Source organism: Haliotis rubra, unplaced genomic scaffold (assembly GCF_003918875.1).
Source record: "Haliotis rubra isolate DU_JTF1 unplaced genomic scaffold, ASM391887v1 Scf7, whole genome shotgun sequence".
Classification (NCBI taxonomy): domain Eukaryota; kingdom Metazoa; phylum Mollusca; class Gastropoda; order Lepetellida; family Haliotidae; genus Haliotis; species Haliotis rubra.
Genome location: NW_025767412.1, coordinates 3,414,192 through 3,433,800, shown reverse-complemented (window position 1 = coordinate 3,433,800; position 19,609 = coordinate 3,414,192). Strand labels below are relative to the sequence as shown.

The following is a 19,609-nucleotide window of genomic DNA, read 5'->3' as shown; positions in this document are numbered from 1 at the left end:
CCAGAGTATGTTTGTTAAAATGGTGTTCTAAATCATCAATACCAAAGCCCAAGCACTGCATATGACTTCATACTGAGCAGCTGGTGCCACCTGTTTTTGTCCGGAGCAACAAGGTTAATACCTAGGTCTCTACCAGATGCAAGTAGGTTTCGTATTTCCTTACTTCTAGTCCTGCTACTGAACAGTGAATACAACATCACTGTGTGTTCCTGCAGATGATCGTAAGGTGAGTGAGTGAGTTTAGTTTTACCCCGCACTCAGCAATATTACAGCTATATGGCGGCGGTTTGTTAATAATCGTCTCTGGACCAGACAATCCAGTGCGTCACATCTTGAGCATCGATCTACGCAATTGGGAACCGGTGACCTGTGTCAACTAAGTCAGCGAGACTGACCACCCGATCCCGTTAGTCGCCTCTTACGACAAGCATGGGTTACTGAAGATCAATTCTAACTCGGCTCTTCACGGGTCGATGGTCGTAAGGACTGTGTTATATAACATGGTGGCAAGTTGTGAGCAACTGGCAAAGACGTCCGATAAAGAAAGCATACGCATGAAAACTGGATTTGCCCTACACACATAATGAAAACATTCGCCGAAACACAACAAGCGTAAGCTCCAACAAACTATTATGCCCGTATTGAATGGATCCCCATGGAATAACCATTTCTTCCTTGTTTCAGATTGATCCAACATCAGACATGGGATTACACTTCTTTGCCTGGCAATTTAGTTAAGAAGTAATTACAAAGCGTTTTATGACCGAAAACAGATCCATTTAGATATATTTGAACATGTCAGTGTGCATACAAAAATAAGGGTTTGGCCATATGAATTCAGAACATGACACGTGGAAACATATAGTGAGTGCTGCTTAACAGTTTTCCGGTTGTCATTCTCGCTTCGTTTGACTACAAGCCGCCTGTCGCTTACATTTGACTACAAGCCGCCTGTCGCTGTTTGACTACAAGCCGCCTGTCGTTTATGTTTGACTACAAGCCGCCTGTTGCTTATCTTAGACTGCAAGCCGCCTGTCCCTTAAGTTTGACTACAAGCCGCCTGTCGTTTAAGTTTGAGTACAAGCCGCCTGTCGTTTATGTTTGACTACAAGCCGCCTGTCGCTTAAGTTTGACTACAAGCCGCCTGTCGTTTATGTTTGACTACAAGCCGCCGGTCGCTGTTTGACTACAAGCCGCCTGTCGCTTACACTTGACTACAAGCCGCCTGTCGCTGTTTGACTACAAGCCGCCTGTTGCTTACGTTAGACTGCAAGCCGCCTGTCGCTTACGTTAGACTACAAGCCGCCTGTCGTTTATGTTTGACTACAAGCCGCCTGTCGTTTACATTTGACTACAAGCCGCCTGTCGTTTACGTTAGACTACAAGCCGCCTGTCGCTGTTTGACTACAAGCCGCCTGTCGTTTACATTTGACTACAAGCCGCCTGTCGCTGTTTGACTACAAGCCGCCTGTCGCTGTTTGACTACAAGCCGCCTGTCGTTTACGTTTGACTACAAGCCGCCAGTCGTTTATGTTTGACTACAAACCGGCTGTTGCTTACGTTAGACTGCAAGCCGCCTGTCGCTTAAGTTTAACTACAAACCACTTACCTGCAGCCCTCCTAGTATGTAGAATGCTATAGGAACATGGCTCATATTCCGGTAGCGGAAGACCTTCCGAGGCTGAGGGGGGACTTCAACAGAGACATTCTCCTTCATCTCGACAGAGGTGTGGGGTTCCACGGTGTAGCCGTCCACGAAGGGGGTGCAGTCCATGTTGAGGAGGAATGCTGAGGCTATCATTGGACTGACGAACGCCCCGAGACCGTAACAGCAGTGCATCGCCTGTGGACAAGGATACGGTAACAGTGAGTGAGTTTAGTTTTACGCCGCTTTTAGCAATATTCCAGCAACATCACGGCGGGGGACACCAGAAATGGGCTTCACACATTGTACCCATGTGGGGAATCGAAACCGGGTCTTCGGAGTGACGAGCGAACTCTTTAACCACTAGGCTACACCACCATCCCCGGTACAAATGGAGAAGTCATGTGACTGTATTTAATGTTTGAACTCCCATTTGAACATGTGTTGTATCAAGGCGTGTCAGCATAATGTGGGGTGAAAGCCCGGAGTAATGCTGTCTTCTTTCGGTCACCTCTCACTTTGCTGAAACGTATGAGAACAGGCGCTGACAAACCTTGGGCAAAAGCACTGCGAATCAAGGATTCGAACCCATTATATTGGTACGGATGAGGAAGGCCCATCTGCACAGATAAGTGAGAAACGTAGGGCCCCATAGCACATTACATCTCGTCATATGTACACATTTGGTGAACCTTAACATATTTTGAGTAGTGTGGACAGCAGCTTCCTTGAACCGATTGTGTTTTGCACTTATTTTTATTATTACAAGCGATATGAACATGCACCAAGCACCATCCGGATAGATACTGCTCTCAAGCTCATGACGTCATCTCCTTGGCAACACCTCACCTGTAGGAACGGGCCGACGTTCTTGCCGAAGAGGGTGATCATGCGCAGATTGGCGATAGTGTCAATGCAGCCCATACACCAGCCCATAATCATCAGCACCACTATGAGGCCGCCGAGGGTGTCGCAGGCGGGTATGAGGACCATGGAAAATGAGACGCCGGCGGCCCCCACGAGTAGGAGGATGTTGTTCTGGACCCTGAAAATAAACAGACACAATAAGTATCCGTAGGTCTGGAAGTAAAAACAGGCACAACAATAGTTAATGTCTGGCTGGAGACATTCATTAAAAACATTCACGTAGGTCTGGGGGTAAACAGGCACAATAAACATACTTAGGTCTGGGAGTAAACAGGCCCAATAAATACACGTATATCTGGGAGTAAACAGGCACTATAAATAAACGTACATCTGGAAGTAAACAGGCACTATAAATACACATCCATCTGGAAGTAAACGTGCAGTATAAGTACACGTATATCTGGGAGTAAACAGGCCCATTAAATACACGTACATCGTCGAGTAAACAGGCCATTAAATACACGTACATCTGCAAGTAAAAATGCCAATAAATACACGTACATCGGCGAGTAAACAGGCCAAATACATACACTACATCTGCGAGTAAACAGGCACTATAAATACACGTATATCTGGGAGTAAACAGGCCATTAAATACACGTACATCTTCGAGTAAACAGGCCCATTAAATACACGTGCATCTGCGAGAAACAGGTACTATAAATACACGAAGGTCTGGGAGTAAACAGGCCCATTAAATACACGTACATGTGGGAGTAAACAGGCCCATTAAATACACGTACATGTGGGAGTAAACAGGCCCATTAAAAGCACGTACATGTGTGAGTAAACAGGCCCAATAAATACACGTACATGTGGGTGTAAACGGGCACTATAAATACACTACATTTGCAAGTAAACAGGCCCAGTAAATACACGTGCATTTGCGAGTAAACAGGTACTATAAATGCACGAAGGTCTAGGATTAAACAGGCCCAATAAATACACGCACATGTGTGAGTAAACAGGCCCAATAAATACACGTGCATCTGCGAGTAAACAGGTACTACAAATACACTACATCTGCGAGTAAACAGGCCAAGTAAATACACGTGCATTTGCGAGTAAACAGGTACTATAAATACACGAAGGTCTGGGAGTAAACAGGCCCATTAAATACACGTGCATGTGGGAGTAAACAGGCCCATTAAATACACGTGCATGTGGCAGTAAACAGGCACTATAAATACACTACATCTGCGAGTAAACAGGCCAAGTAAATACACGTGCATTTGCGAGTAAACAGGTACTGTAAATACACGAAGGTCTAGGAGTAAACAGGCCCAATAAATACACGTACATGTGGGAGTAAACAGACCCAGTAAATACACGTAGGTCTGGGAGTTAGCAGGCACTATAAATACACGTACAGGTGGGAGTAAACGGGCCCAGTAAATACACGTAGGTCAGGGGGTAAATAATAGTTATGTATAGTATCAGACAGTGAAATAAATACGTTAATAAATAACATCCAAGATTTAGAGACAATGTGTGCCATCAGAGAGACTGAGATGTTTAATTCGTTGAGATTAGTTCACTCATGTCTGTCAGTGTGTGCGCGCATGTGTGTTCTTATCAAGACTCATGTCTGTTTTACAGTGCTCTCCCACTAAGTTATTGAGTTGCAATTCTACAGTTTAACATGGTCGTCCGCCGATCGCAAGGCAGGTAAACAATAAGTACCATCTCTTAACATCTGTATGACGCAGTCGGGGGCCGAACCACCAAACTTCCGCTCTCTGGGTAGGAGCACTACGAACTAAACCACGAAAGAAATCTATCGGTGAACAGGGTCCAAGTAAAATGGAGATACAATACATTAGGCAATTGAGAATAACTGCTCCCAGCTGACAGCATTCTAACGCTGATACGTTTCAACCCAACGGAGCTTTGATACATTAACTGAGATCAATCTTATAAGTGGGCCTTGATTCGAAATGTGGGACAGCATTGGAATTAAGATACTCCCTTTGAAATAGAAAAATTTAAAAATAAATAAAAATGTTATCTTAATTTGTACTCCCCGTCTTTCAAATGCACAATTCCTGTAATAGGTATAAGATTTCAGGAATGGGTTTCTTACTGATCACAACGCTACTTCACACAATTGGAGATAATTACTTTCAGCTCAAGTTCTCTCTTCAAAGGGGAAGGCGATGATGGATTCTCTTTGGGGAAAGATCAAAGGATTAAACACGGCCTTATTCTTTGCTTATGTAACCCTTCATATTCTACTTTTGATTTATGTAACGAAAAAACACATGCTTCCTAAAAAAGCCCAATTGTCTATGTAAGTGAAAAAACACTGTAGTTTGCTAAAAATATAGCCTTGCATTGTCATTGCGCAGTGTGAATATATGACTGGCATCATGAACGTCGATCTAATGTAGGGATACGATGCCATGCTTCCAACAAGTCAGTCAGCCTGGTCATACCATCCCTTGTCAGATCTACAGACGGGCATGGGGGATTGATTTTACCAGATTCTAAATGGCGGTTCTAATGGTCATTATGGCGACTACTCTACGAGATGACATGGTTCCTAGAACCTGAATGCATGTTGTTTTAATCCCTTTATTGTAGAACGTATAACAACATGCTGACTGAAAACAACAAACATTACAATAGGGGAATAGTCAAAATAACTTTGCGGTTAATCTTGTTCAGTACAAGAGGTATGTTCCAATGATATACTCCTTACATTTGCTAAGAATGTACTTATACAGTGACATAGTGGTGATATATTGCTGTGATAAATAGCTATGATAAATATTTTGATATACCACGGTGATATATTTCAGTGATACACTCATCGGTGATATACCCCCGTGATATAATCAAGTGATCTACCTAGTTATACACTCTAGTGATAAAGGGAGATGGGGTAGCCTAGTGGTTGAAGCGTCCGCTCGTCACGCCGAAGACCCGGGTTCGATTCGCCATATGGGTACAATGTGTGAAGCCCATTTCTGGTGTCCCCTGCCGTGATATTGCTGGAATATTGCTAAAAGCGGCGTAAAACTGAACTTACTCACTCACTCACTCTAGAGATACATAGTGATATGCTCCAGTGATATACACCAGTGGTACATTGTAGTGATATATTTCAGTGATATATTCCTGTGATGTACTGCAGTGATGTACCCCCGTAATATATTTGATGATATACACTAGTGAGGTCACTTCGGTGATATCCCAGTGACATTCCTCACTGATATACTCAAGCATAATTTGGTGATATACTCCGCTGATCTGTTCAGTCATTTAATCCAGTGACGTATTATTGTGATGTTCGCCGATAATAAATTTATTGATACACTCCAGTGGTTACTTCGGTGATATCCTCCAGTGAAATAACGAATACACCACCATTTTTCAGCATCATTAATTTCCTATCAGAGTTAGGCTATACAGTTGCCTCTCACATCAAAGTTGTCCCTTGATGCAATAAATGACGCATTAAATTGGGAACGATAAAAGCAATTACTTTGTAAATTCATGATAAAATTTGATAATAGAAATTACCATTTAAATCAGATTTCATGTATTTATAATTCTGTATTCATATCTATAATGGACTCCGGCAATTGTATGGAAGATAGTTTTTCTGCATCGTTGACTGAGAAAAAGCTGGTATATATTTTAGTGAATCCAGTAGGATATTTCTGTGAGTGAGTGAGTGTGTGAGTGTGTGCGTGTGAGTGAGTGAGTGAGTGAGCCAGTGAGTGAATGAGTGGAAGAGTGTTTGAGAGAGTACGTATTCAAGTGATTTAGAAAGTCGGTTTTATTGTTGACTCGCGTCGATAAAATGTCAGCCACATTGTGACTTGTCACACGTTACACTTGTATAATAACAAGTAATATATCAAAGCAGACTTACAACAGCTGGACCATATTAAAAATATCTAATATTATACAACGATACAACATACAGATGGAGCCATAGAGCGGCAACAACAACGGTAAAGTCACGTACTAGGGACACAGTATCCAAGTATCCAATGATTTCTGTAGCCTGGGATCTGGCAGTATGATCCTTTTTATGTAGTTATTGAAATATGGTCCATTCTTTACTGGTAATGTCTTTTGGTAATGTCTGGTAATGGCTATTCCAGTGAACGGTTGACTTGCCTTCGCGTGTGTTTGTGACGGGTGACCCCGGTAGCGCTAGATATGCCCACCTCTATGCGTACATTTTTAAAAATGTCTGAGCACCATATGATAGTGATTCATTAACACATGCTCATTGTAAAGTCTGAATCGTACACATTATCGTGCATTTAGTCCTAATTTATTGTGATAATTGAAATGGTTATAGTACCTTTATATTCTCTGTGGCATTTGGCACACTAGATATACATGTCACATGGGCTTCACACATTGTACCCATGTGAGACATCGAACCCGGGTCTTCGGTGTGATAAGCAAAAGCTTTAACCACTAGGCTACCCCGCCGCCCCTGATGTAGCTGCAAGAAGTGTTCATTCACTCGCCAGCTCGAATGAAATTCAACGAATTGCCTCTATACCTTCAGGATACACTCATCTCGTCTTCTACCACAGAGAGATCAATCCTTAACAAGCCCTAAAGAGTTAATGCACCATCTATAGACACGAAGAAAAACCAATCACGGATCAAAAACCTCTTTCTCGTCGTACGTTAGAAGCCCTAATGCCAAATTCCGTGACATTTCTACAGGAAAGACACGACCAGGTCTCCAGTAAAGCCTCTCCTCGACACATTCCCCATCTGGTCTGTATCCCAGCTACTCCTGCGTTCCATATCCTGCCACAAGGACATCAAACCGAGTCCCGCTAGAACACCACTTCTTTCGCCTAAATAAGTACAGATGACCCCAAATCTTACAATGACAGAGTGTAATTACCCACTTGTGTAGTTAATCACCTGGAGGTTGGACAAAAGTAATTGGGTTTGACTTCCATGGCTCACATCCCGGGCCTAGGATAGGCTCTGCTGGATAGTCCGCAAGAACACCAGTAAGTTGCCATGGTGGCACGTGCACCTGACAGAGCAAGCCTATTGAATTACATCTCCATAGCGAAAAGAGGCCAAGGAATCTATAAGATATAGATGCATTTTTTTTCTTAACCTAAAAGCTATAACAAGTTTAGTGTAATACGGGAGAAAGTTAAAATACATTGATAATATATGAACTGACGGACGAAAAAAGCTTTAGTTACTATATGTTGTGTTTGCAGTGTTTCGGAGAACGTTTTCAATTCTACGAAACACTGCAACCTTGAAGTCCAGAGTGAGTGAGTCAGTGAGTGAGTCAATGAATGAGTTACCCAGCAACACCACGGCTGAAGACGGCAGAATTTTGTCCACACATTGTAACCATGTAGGGAATCGAACCTGGACCTTTGGCATGACGAGCGAAAGCTTTAACCACTGGGCTACTTCATCGCACCGTGAAGTCCAGAACACAACCAGGACACCAGTATCAAGTACCGTACAGTCAAATATCCATTGGTGTTTATTTCATTTAAGTCACTATACAAATGGTGTTTTGGGGGAGTTGTTTGTTGTTTTTTAGTTTTCAGGTTGTTTTTTGTTTGTTCTCTTAGCTAAGGTGTTTAGTTTAATGGGCGTTTATGTTATGGTCCATTCCTTATATGGAGTTTCAGATGTGACTACACAAAACACATGTTGACGCGACTAGCATGGATACGAATGCTATAAAAGAACGGTTAGAGCTACACAATGGTAGCCTCCATTAATGTGGAATATCTGATGACGTTAGTGTCGTTGTCAACAGATAACACTCAACAGCCTGAACAATCTGTTTACAGAAATTCTGCAGTAATATGAACTCAGTGTACAGTCTGAGTACCAAGTGAACCTCGACGTATATAAACAGATCAAAATCTTCATTGAACTAACAAAGTTTGTTATCGACGCCATGAAGACGTTATTACATTATCTAGTTGATCCAACGTCGGAGCTTTGTACTCTGTGTAGCGCTGTGACAGTTGCAGCTGCCTAACACTGTTAGAGGTGTCTAAGAGCAACACACACACACACAACACACAACACACACAAAACACGCACGCACACAACACACACACACACACACACACACACACACACACACACACACAACACACAACACACACAAAACACGCACACAGACACATCTTTGAGCCTGTTGTATTTGACATGGAATTCAAACAACACAAGGTTTTCTACGCAGCCAAGGACATGATGACCTCACCTGGCCTCCCGGACACCATGGCATGGCTCTCGCTGACCACTACCCTCACAGACAATGTTGCAAGCCCATGCCTTGGGCTTAAAGGAATAACGCTGGCGATAGAAATGGCCACGACCTGTTCATCAGCCTGTATTATACGCCTGTTGGCGTCCATGGATACCGAGTTAATCTGTGACCGGGCTGCATGACATATGCTGCCATCAAATTAACCTGCATGGAGGAGTTCATTTGAATCCGTTATAGCTTATCGTTTGGCAATCATCTAGGTATTTAACGTGCAATGAAGTTTATAAATTGTGATTTTTAATAAAAGTGCGATGATACGATTATACAAAATATATCACATGACAATTCTTGTATTATGACAAGAATAGAACGGTGCCCTGACTGAAATATACAATTAACATCACAATACATGAATGTCTCATTTTGACAAGACTTAACCATTGTGTTGACAAAGATAAATATTAACATGACAAGAATATACGCCCATGCTTCCTGTCACTGATCGATATGTCCAGCCCGTTATCAGCTGACTGGGATTTAGCGCTAGATTGACTGAGAGGGCCGCTTTTAGTAATATTCACACAATGTCGCTGTGGGCGACTCCAGAGATAGGTTTTACACGTCGTACCCATGTGAGACATCGAACCCGGGTCTTCGGTGTGACGAGCAAAAGCTTTAACCACTAGGCTACCCCGCCGCCCCTGATGTAGCTGCAAGAAGTGTTCATTCACTGGCCAACTCGAATGGAATGCAACGAATTGCCTCTATACCTTCAGGATACACTCATCTCGTCTTCTAACACAGGGAGACTAATCCTTAACAAGCCCTAAAGAGTTAATGTACCATCTATAGACACGGAGAAATACCAATCACGGATCCAAAACCTCTTTCTCGTCGTACGTTAGAAGCCCTAATCCCAGACATTTCTACAGGAAAAACACGACCGGGTCTCCAGTTAAGCCTTTCCTCGACACATTCCCCATCTGGTCTGTATCCCAGCTACTCCTGCGTTCCATATCCTGCCACAAGGATATCAAACCGAGTCCCGCTAGAACACCACTTCTTTCGCCTAAATAAGTACAGATGACCCCAAATCTTACAATGACAGAGTGTAATTACCCACTTGTGTAGTTAATCACCTGGAGGTTGGACAAAAGTAATTGGGCTTGACTTCCATGGCTCACATCCCGGGCCTAGGATAGGCTCTGCTGGATAGTCCGCAAGAACACCAGTAAGTTGCCATGGTGGCACGTGCACCTGACAGAGCGAGCCTACTGAATTACATCTCCATAGCGAAAAGAGGCCAAGGAATCTATAAGATATAGATGCATTTTTTTTCTTAACCTAAAAGCTTGGACAGGTTTAGTTTAATACGGGAGAAAGTTAAAATACATTGATAATATATGAACTGACGGACGAAAAAAGCTTTTGTTACTATATGTTGTGTTGGCAGTGTTTCGGAGAACGTTTTCAATTCTACGAAACACTGCAACCTTGAAGTCCAGAGTGAGTGAGTGAGTGAGCGAGTTACCCAGCAATACCACGACGAGGGACGGCAGAATTTTGTCCACACATTGTAACCATCAAGCCAATCGAACCTGGACCTTTGGCATGATGAGTGAAAGCTTTAACCACTGGGCTACTTCATCGCTCCGTGAAGTCCAGAACACCAGCAGGACACCAGTATCAAGTACCGTACAGTCAAATATCCATTGGTGTTTATTTCATTTAAGTCACTATACAAATGGTGTTTTGGGGGAGTTGTTTGTTGTTTTTAGTTTTCTGGTTGTTTTTTGTTTGTTCTTTTTGCTAAGGCGTTTAGTTTAATGGGCGTTTATGTTATGGTCCATTCTTTATATGGAGTTTCAGATGTGACTACACAAAACACGTGTTGACGCGACTAGCAGGTATATACATGCTATAAAGGAATGTTTAGAGCACACAATGTTTACCTCCATGAATGTGGAACATCTGATAGTTTGAGTGTCCTTGTCAGCAGATAACACTCAATGGAATGAACGATTTGCTTACAGAAATTCTGCAGTAATATGCACTCCAGTCTGAGTACCAAGTGAACCTCGACGTATATAAACATATCAAAATCTTCATTGAACTAACAAAGTTTGTCATCGAGGCCATGAAGACTTTATTACATCACCTGGTTGGTCCAATGTGGTGCTTTGTACTCTTTGCGTAGCGCACGCACACGCACACGCACACACACACACACACACACACACACACACACACACACACACACACACACACACACACACACACACACCTTTGAGCCTGTTGTATTTGACATTGAATTCAAACAACACAAGGTTCTCTACGCAGCCAAGGACATGCTGACCCAACATGGCCGCCCGGACACCATGTCATGGTTCTCGTTGACCACTGCCCTCACGGACAATGTTGCAAGCCCATGCCGTGGGCTTAAAGGAATAACGCTGGCGATAGAAATGGTTTCGACCGTTTTAAACAGTCTCTGTTGTACGCCTGCTGCTGGCGTCCAAGCAAGCCAAGTTAATCTGTGACCGGGCTGCATCACATATGCTACCATCAAATTAACCTGCATGGATGAGTTCATTTAAATCCTACAGGATATATTTAACATGCTATGAAGTTTATAAATTGTGATAAGCAATAAAGGGCAGCAATTTACCGTTATTTTGACAAGATATCAGTGTGGTGATACGATTATACAAAATATATCACAAGACAATACCGGTATTATGACAAGAACAGTGCACAGGAATATACAATTAGCATCACAATACACAGTTTTATCTTGACAATGTGTTGACAGTAGTATACTCTTAATATGACAAGAATACACAGCTATTTCAGACGAACTCTCAGTAAATCGAATTTCTGTGTCTTGAAACCGAAGGTGCCATCTGAGACCATGACCAGCAGTGTTGTGGTAATTAGGTAAATGTGAGTATAGAAGCCCTCTAATCTGAGGGCTTGCAGCAGACAAGGCGAGGTCGCCACTGCTGAGATCGTTGCAGGCATCGTCAATAGTAATCAGCGATTTGACACTCGCTTCCCGATGTCAAAGCTAATTTAGTTAATGGGTATTTTGTTCATTTCTGGCATTTATCATATATTTATGAAGGTTGTCATTTCTACAAACACGACATCGGAATCTGAATCAACAAGTCATACTACAGTGTCTAAATACCCAAAATGAACTCTTTTGTACCTAGGTTTAGGTTTATGTTTAGAACATATAAATGTTTTTTCTAAACAATTTGAAGTCTGTTATATTCAAAATACATTTTAATTATGCCGCACGCAATGTATCGGCATTGTGTTTAAACTCAAAACATATTATTTACAATATATTCAATCGTTTAGAATCAAACATATTTACAATATATTCATCCGTTTAGAATCAAACATATTTACAATATATTCATCCGTTTAGAATCAAACATATTTACAATATATTCATCCGTTTAGATCAAACATATTTACAATAAATTCATCCGTTTAGAATCAAATATATTTACAATATATTCATTCGTTTAGAATAAAGAATATTTACAATATAATCGTCCTTGGTACGGATATTTCGTTTTTCCAAGTGTGGATGACACTCAGAAAGCATAATTTGATATGAAGATGCGACGGACATGCTGGTACTCAAAATGACATGCAGGAAAGGAATTCCAAGATTATTGGTCGTGTGATGGAATGGCTCTGTCCCCATAGGAACCGCGTTAATATCAATGAAGTGTTACATACATTATATTCCCTTCCCGAAAGGTGATGGTATCATGTGGCAACTGTGAGTTAAAGGGCACCTTTCATCTTGGAATTAATCATTCTATTGGCTTGTAAACACAGTGGGTACATAACAGAGGAAGCCCTATACAGCAGTTAAAGTAAGCCTGTGTTGTCCTACCCATAGGACAATTACCATGGCTACATGTTACCATTATCACATCACGGTATGATCTTCCCATCACCCCCGTACACCAGTGCCCGGGGGACCCAACAGCACTAAACCATCACCCCTAAGGGAACTGTAACCATATATAGGCATCACCTGAATAGACACAAACCAATTCCTGACGCCACAAAACACTTCTGTTGAAACACACAGCTTTGTGGGCTGACGAAATATAATTACAGAACAAAGACTAATTGGATCACGCAAATATTATAATATTGGTATGTCCACGGTGCCAGTTTTCAGCTGGGTGGAGTATTAATTACCATGGTTCCTCTGATTGTAACAATTGTTCGGTGACTAGAGACAGACCGGGTATTCTTAGCCTGAGCATTCAAGTAATGAAATTTGTCGACTGTTGCCAAGGATTGTCCCCAGCTCGCAGACCGGCACGTACCATTAAGAACAGATCCAATTATTATCGATTTGATTGGAACAGGGGCATCACCAGCGACTAGAACGTTGGAGGCTGTTATCACGTCCATGTTGCTGCACGATCGGTTGGTTACAAGATGACGTTAGTTGAAGGAATAACCTCCAAATGGAATTTTGAAATGTCTGTGTCTAATCCAAAGATATCTAATATCCAAGACTTTTTAATGTTTGCATTTGCTGATGAGAATGTGGTCGAGAGATTTTCCTCAAAATGTGTGTTCTGGTATTAATGTGAGTGAATGGGTCTGACAATTGTCCAGCTACATCACGGCGTCTGCAAGATGGGTGGACGGCCTGAAGACGTGCAGGCCTCAGTCGTTTACAACTCTGATGAACCCACCATGGCTTTGGTGTTGAAATTATAGATCATTATCAGACCGAATCTAGGATTCGTACCCATACTCAAAACACAACTCACAGCGTTTAGAATGAGGGTGTTGAGTATGGTAGTTTGTTTTGAGTTTGTGATCACTTTAATTTGATGTCCCGACACCAAAAACGAACAACAGGGAAGCGGCATATTCAATGTTCTGTATATTGATATATACAGTTCTGTATGATGATATATACAGTTCTGTATGATGATATATACAGTTCTGTATATTGATATATACAGTTCTGTATGATGATATATACAGTTCTGTATGATGATATATACAGTTCTGTATATTGATATATACAGTTCTGTATGATGATATATACAGGTCTATATGATGATATATACAGTTCTGTATATTGATATATACAGTTCTGTATGATGATATATACAGGTCTGTATGATGATATATACAGTTCTGTATGATGATATATACAGTTGTATGATGATGTATATTGATATATACAGTTCTGTATGATGATATATACAGTTCTGTATGATGATATATACAGTTCTGTATGATGATATATACAGTTCTGTATGATGATATATACAGTTCTGTATATTGATATATACAGTTCTGTATGATGATATATACAGTTCTGTATGATGATATATACAGTTCTGTATGATGATATATACAGTTCTGTATATTGATATATACAGTTCTGTATGATGATATATACAGTTCTGTATGATGATATATACAGTTCTGTATGATGATATATACAGTTCTGTATGAGTTGATATATACAGTTCTGTATATTGATATATACAGTTCTGTATGATTGTATGATGATATATACAGTATATTGATATATTGATATATACAGTTCTGTATGATGATATATACAGTTCTGTATGATGATATATACAGTTCTGTATGATGATATATACAGTTCTGTATGATGATATATACAGTTCTGTATGATGATATATACAGTTCTGTATATTGATATACACAGTTTAAACCCTACCCATAGCGCTCAGTTTCAGTTTCCGAATATTAAGTGTCAAATCATCATCATAATCATATAAGTGACAAAAACATTTCGAAAAGCATACAAAGTACCAATTGTACGATTCCGGTAATCTCATGACCATGTGCTTATGGAACACTATCAAAGAGTGATGACACCAGGTGTTCGCGAACCCCTTCGTATCTCTACCACCCACCCACCCGACCCACCCCACTCATAACACCCACCCCACCCAAAGCGCTGTCCCCTCATCTCCAATGTTGCCTTGAGATATCTAAACGAGTAGCCATGTCGTAACACACTCCCAACAGCATAACAAATATGTCTTCCGTTCTACGTGGGCGTACTATTTTTTTATGAAATATTGTTCGAGGGTCCTACTTTTTTCAAACATAATTGTGATTAGTGTTTTTGTAATGAAAAGATTTCCTGAAATTGTCATTGGCAATGTCTGATTTAGATGTCAGCGCGCCGTGTAGCTCAAGGCGTAATGATATTTACATTGATTAGAAAACAGATACCCAATCTGTGTAACGGCTTAAACATTGGAGAGGAAGCTCAGCCTTCAAGTTTGCGTTCCCTAATCAAATTCTTACTTTGCCAGTTTCCGGGTCAGTTGAACCAACGCAGCATGATAAATGCTTCATTACGATTGGATGAAAAGGTTTGCCGAAAAGGAACTACACTTCGGGCGACAACGTTACAACAACACGCCGTCTATTTGGGGATCTGGATAAAGAAAATACAGTAAAAAAAGTAACCTTTATTGCTTCTTTGCTTCCACTGTTTACAGAGCAATATGGATATTTGCCAAACATATGTCCTTTCCTATGACGATTTGACACTTGACCGGTTCTTCAATCAGAATATTTTCAGTTCATCTAACCGCCCCATTTTCCGTATCGATTGTATGTTAGGGTGAGCTAGTGAATGACAGGTATATGCTTTGATTGCAAAAACCAAGCTATTAATTCATACTTTTATTTGCTTTTATTGACACAGCGCATAATTGATCCGATCAGTTCGAACAGGCTTTATACCAGCATCCAGGTCCATAAAGCACTGGGGGACCCATCCTTTAAAGCTGATAAGAGGTTGAAGATTTAGAGTATACGGTTGAAAGAACCGTATTCTTAATACTGAAATATTGACCTTTGGTCATTATATTCTAGCATGTCAAATACCTACAGGTGTTCATATTACCGGCAGGTGCCCCCGACAAATCCATCCTCCCATCATGGGGCGGTGGGTAGCCTAATGGTTAAAGCGTTGGCTCGTCACGCCGAAGACCCGGGTTCGAATCCCCACATGGGTACAATGTGTGAAGCCCATTTCTGGTGTCCCCCGCCGTGATGTTGCTGGAATATTGCTAAAAGCGGCGTAAAACCAAACTCAGTCAGTCAGTCCGTCCTCCCATCATTGTGACACTCACACTGATCGGGTCGTTCATCATCAGTATCTATACGGTTCATGCCCTAATCGATGAATTCAGCTTCATATCAGCTGCAGGGTGCAGCTATGTAAAAGTAGGGAACCGAGCGCGCCTACACCTGATGCCCTCATTCATCATTGCTCGGTAGCAACCTCATGGACAGAATAGTTCACGTGACTGGTGTGTTTAGTAACCCTTCTAGAACCCTTTACATTTATCATTCAAAGGCCCCCATGGAGAGATCATTCTGGGAGAGACTGCTACAATAGGAAATTGAATAACAGTACTCTGTATACCATTGTGACAACATCGTTACCATGACGTCATAAGCAAATGACGTCACTGATCGCTCATGAAAATGAAAATATATTTCACTGGATAATCGGGGTTGCAGGTAACGGTAAGGTGAGGGAGTGAGTTTACTTTTAAGCCGCAATCAGCAATATTCCAGCTATATGGCGGCGGTCTGTAAATATTCGAGTCTGGACCAGACAACCCACTGATAAACAGCATGAGCATCGATCTACGCTATTGGGATACGATGATATGTGTCAACCAAGTCAGCGAGCCTGACCACCCGATCCCGTTAGTCGCCTCCTACGACAAGTATGGTTAGCTGAAGATCTATTCTAACCCGGATCTTCACGGGTGGTAGACGTAAGAGAGACGAAATATTTTCATGTGGCAGCTTAATAAAATAATAACTCCCCGTAATAACAACACATACACCAGTGGTGAGGGGCGGTGGGGTAGCCTAGTGGTTAAAGCGTTCGCTCGTCAAAGGCCCGGGTTCAATTCCCCATATGGGTACAATGTGTAAAGCCCATTTCCCTCACCGTGATATTGCTGGAATATTGCTATAAGAGTCTTAAAAGCCAACTCACTCATTCGCTCACTGAGTGGTGATGTGGACTGTCTGTAAACAGACTGTGGACGAGAATGTCCTCAATGGTAAGTATGTTTTCAACGAAGCAGATCCATGCTCGTCCCTGTGCGACGCCAGGGCGTGAGTATAGCACGCTGTGTATTCCACTCGGGCTTTTGCCTGCCTCATCTAGTTGACCTCGGACTCTTATCGCGTAATGAAAGCTGCTTGTCATCCCTTATTAACGACCACCGGCCAATCGACGCGATCCGGGGTACACGTCGGTGACCGGAAATTGCAGTACTTCCATGATGTGACCAGCTTGGATGGTGAATAATATCTCCTGGAAGCTGATCAACAGATAGCATCTTCCTCAGAGTGTTTCAATCGAGGCCATGCATACTAAAAGTGAGCAGCCTAAGGTGCCAGTCTGGGGGATATGTCTGCAGTCTTCCGTAATTGTGATGCTGATTTTAATAACGACGATATTCCTTTTGTAACATAGTCTTTAGAAGGTATGGCACACGCTAAAACTTGCAGGTATAATCCTACATCACGCGTACTCATATATTAATCAAGATCCAAGATAGCATAATCCCTCATGTAATATTTACATATCATGTAACATATACTACCCATCAAAAGTTTAGACTCAGTCACAACACTCACTATATGTTATGTATATATATATGGTTACATCGAAGATTGATTTCTCCACTAACTTGGGGAACCAACTGCAAACCTTATGCAGATGAATTGCACGAGGATCATGCATCAAATTGCTTAAAAGCATGTGCAAATATCGCGCATGTGCACAGCTGCGTTGTGGTGTAAAGTTTTGTTAAGAATTCGCCAATTTTCATTGATTTTCATCATTTACTGAACTCACGACAATTATCTTTACAGCGTTACGAATTTGTTTTACAATACATCAGTTCATGTGTAAACAGTACCTTCAAACAGTATGGCATATTTTGCAAAATTTAGTTTAGAACAGTTGCCTGAAGTAAGTGGCTATATTTACACTAGCGAGTCTAAACGTTTGATGAGAGGTATATGTACTGTAATTAATACTATGTGTGCTTTGAGCACCTGAAATCCTACACGATAAACACAGTATCTTTCTCAACACAGAATCCTACACGATAAACACAGTATCTTTCACAACACAGAATCCTACACATACTTATTATTCATTACACATAACCCCCACACGACCAATAATCCTACACACATTCCTTTATGCACATAATTCTATCCAACATATAATACATTACAACATAATCCTACATAATACAAAATTACACTTGACACAAAATCCTACATAGCGCATATCCAAAATAATCCTACATAACTCATAATCCCACACAAACCATTATCTTCCACGACACATAATCCTTCACACCACCTAAACTACATAATCCTACACAACACAAAACCCTACAAATCACGTAATCCTGCATGACAAATAATCCTTCGGATAATCCTAAACAATACATAATCTAAGACAAATTATATTTTTTCACAGCATATAATCCTGCATAAATAACAATCCCAAACAACTATCATTCTCAAAGCATATAATCCTACATAAATAACAAGCCTAAACAACTATCATTCTCAAAGCATATAATCCTACATAAATAACAAGCCTAAACAACTATCATTCTCAAAGCATATAATCCTACATAAATAACAAGCCTAAACAACTATCATTCTCAAAGCATATAATCCTACATAAATAACAAGCCTAAACAACTATCATTCTCAAAGCATATAATCCTACATAAATAACAAACCTAAACAACTATAATTCTCACAAATTATAATCCTACATAAATAACAATCCTAAACAACAAATTATCAGTCATGAGAGAAACAATCTTTAGTTCAACCCGATGTTGATGGATGTTTAAGAGCTCTTTCAAAGCGTTTAAACACACCGTTTATTCCATGACCAGTGAGCGTGTGATATTACAATATATCACAGGCCTCCGACAAGGATTGCCACTAAATCCCCATCCTTTTGTCGTCTCCACGGATTTTGCAACTAAGATAGATTATCCTACAGGTGGTTCAAAGCTGTCTTGTCTACACACCATCTTGAAACTTGTAAATAAGAGTTTATGGAGGAAAATGGAAGACTCCCTATCAAATTTGCATCGATTTTAGCTTGTAGTTTCCAACACTCGGGTATAACCGGAGCTGCGAATTTACCGCGGCTCGAAGTAGTGGCAACCCGGATAACGGTATCCCCATCCTGCGGTAATGCTGTCCATACGACTGATTAGATAAATCAAATAGCTTGCAAAAAGACGATCCACACCGAGGTTGCACAACTCGTAGTGAATCATTAGAAGTCGGATAAAACAGTTTGGGCCAGAGATTCGCCTGTCCATGCATAAAGAATTCCATTCCGAAAACTGCTAATCAGTTTGGATGGCCGCGAACACGTGTCCCATGTGTAATACAATACAACATTATATCGTTAAACTTTTTCACAAACAAACTTTATTGCCAGAATAAACCACGTGAAAGTCTCTGTTAAATAATGCTTTACGCAAGTGAGGAAATATAAGAAGTGTTGGGATCAATCATTCTTCTTGGCCGTACAAGTGGATTTGGGCATGTTTGTGTAATAAGTTATTCATGGAAACGATTACAGAGTGTAAGATTAGCAAGGGTGGTGATCTGAAGGTGGTGGTGATCGTACACTACGTAATCATCTTCATGAATAACTTATT

At 41.1% G+C, this 19,609-nt stretch overlaps 1 protein-coding gene and 1 long non-coding RNA gene across 2 annotated transcripts in view; one reads left to right on the top strand and one right to left on the bottom strand.

Moving 5' to 3' along the window:
- Positions 1-19,609, bottom strand: part of LOC124258623 (major facilitator superfamily domain-containing protein 4A-like) — a 112,382-nt gene that overhangs the window by 26,590 nt on the left and 66,183 nt on the right. The window contains exons 2-3 of the mRNA XM_046692689.1: positions 2,495-2,690; positions 1,610-1,843 (exon numbers count right to left, since the gene is read on the bottom strand). Coding sequence (XP_046548645.1) covers positions 1,610-1,843; positions 2,495-2,690 — 430 coding nt within the window. The remainder of the gene's footprint in view (positions 1-1,609; positions 1,844-2,494; positions 2,691-19,609) is intronic.
- On the top strand, positions 367-19,445 carry LOC124258624. Its single transcript, XR_006893628.1, has 3 exons — positions 367-479; positions 8,279-8,282; positions 19,435-19,445. It is a non-coding gene; the product is annotated as an uncharacterized LOC124258624 (long non-coding RNA).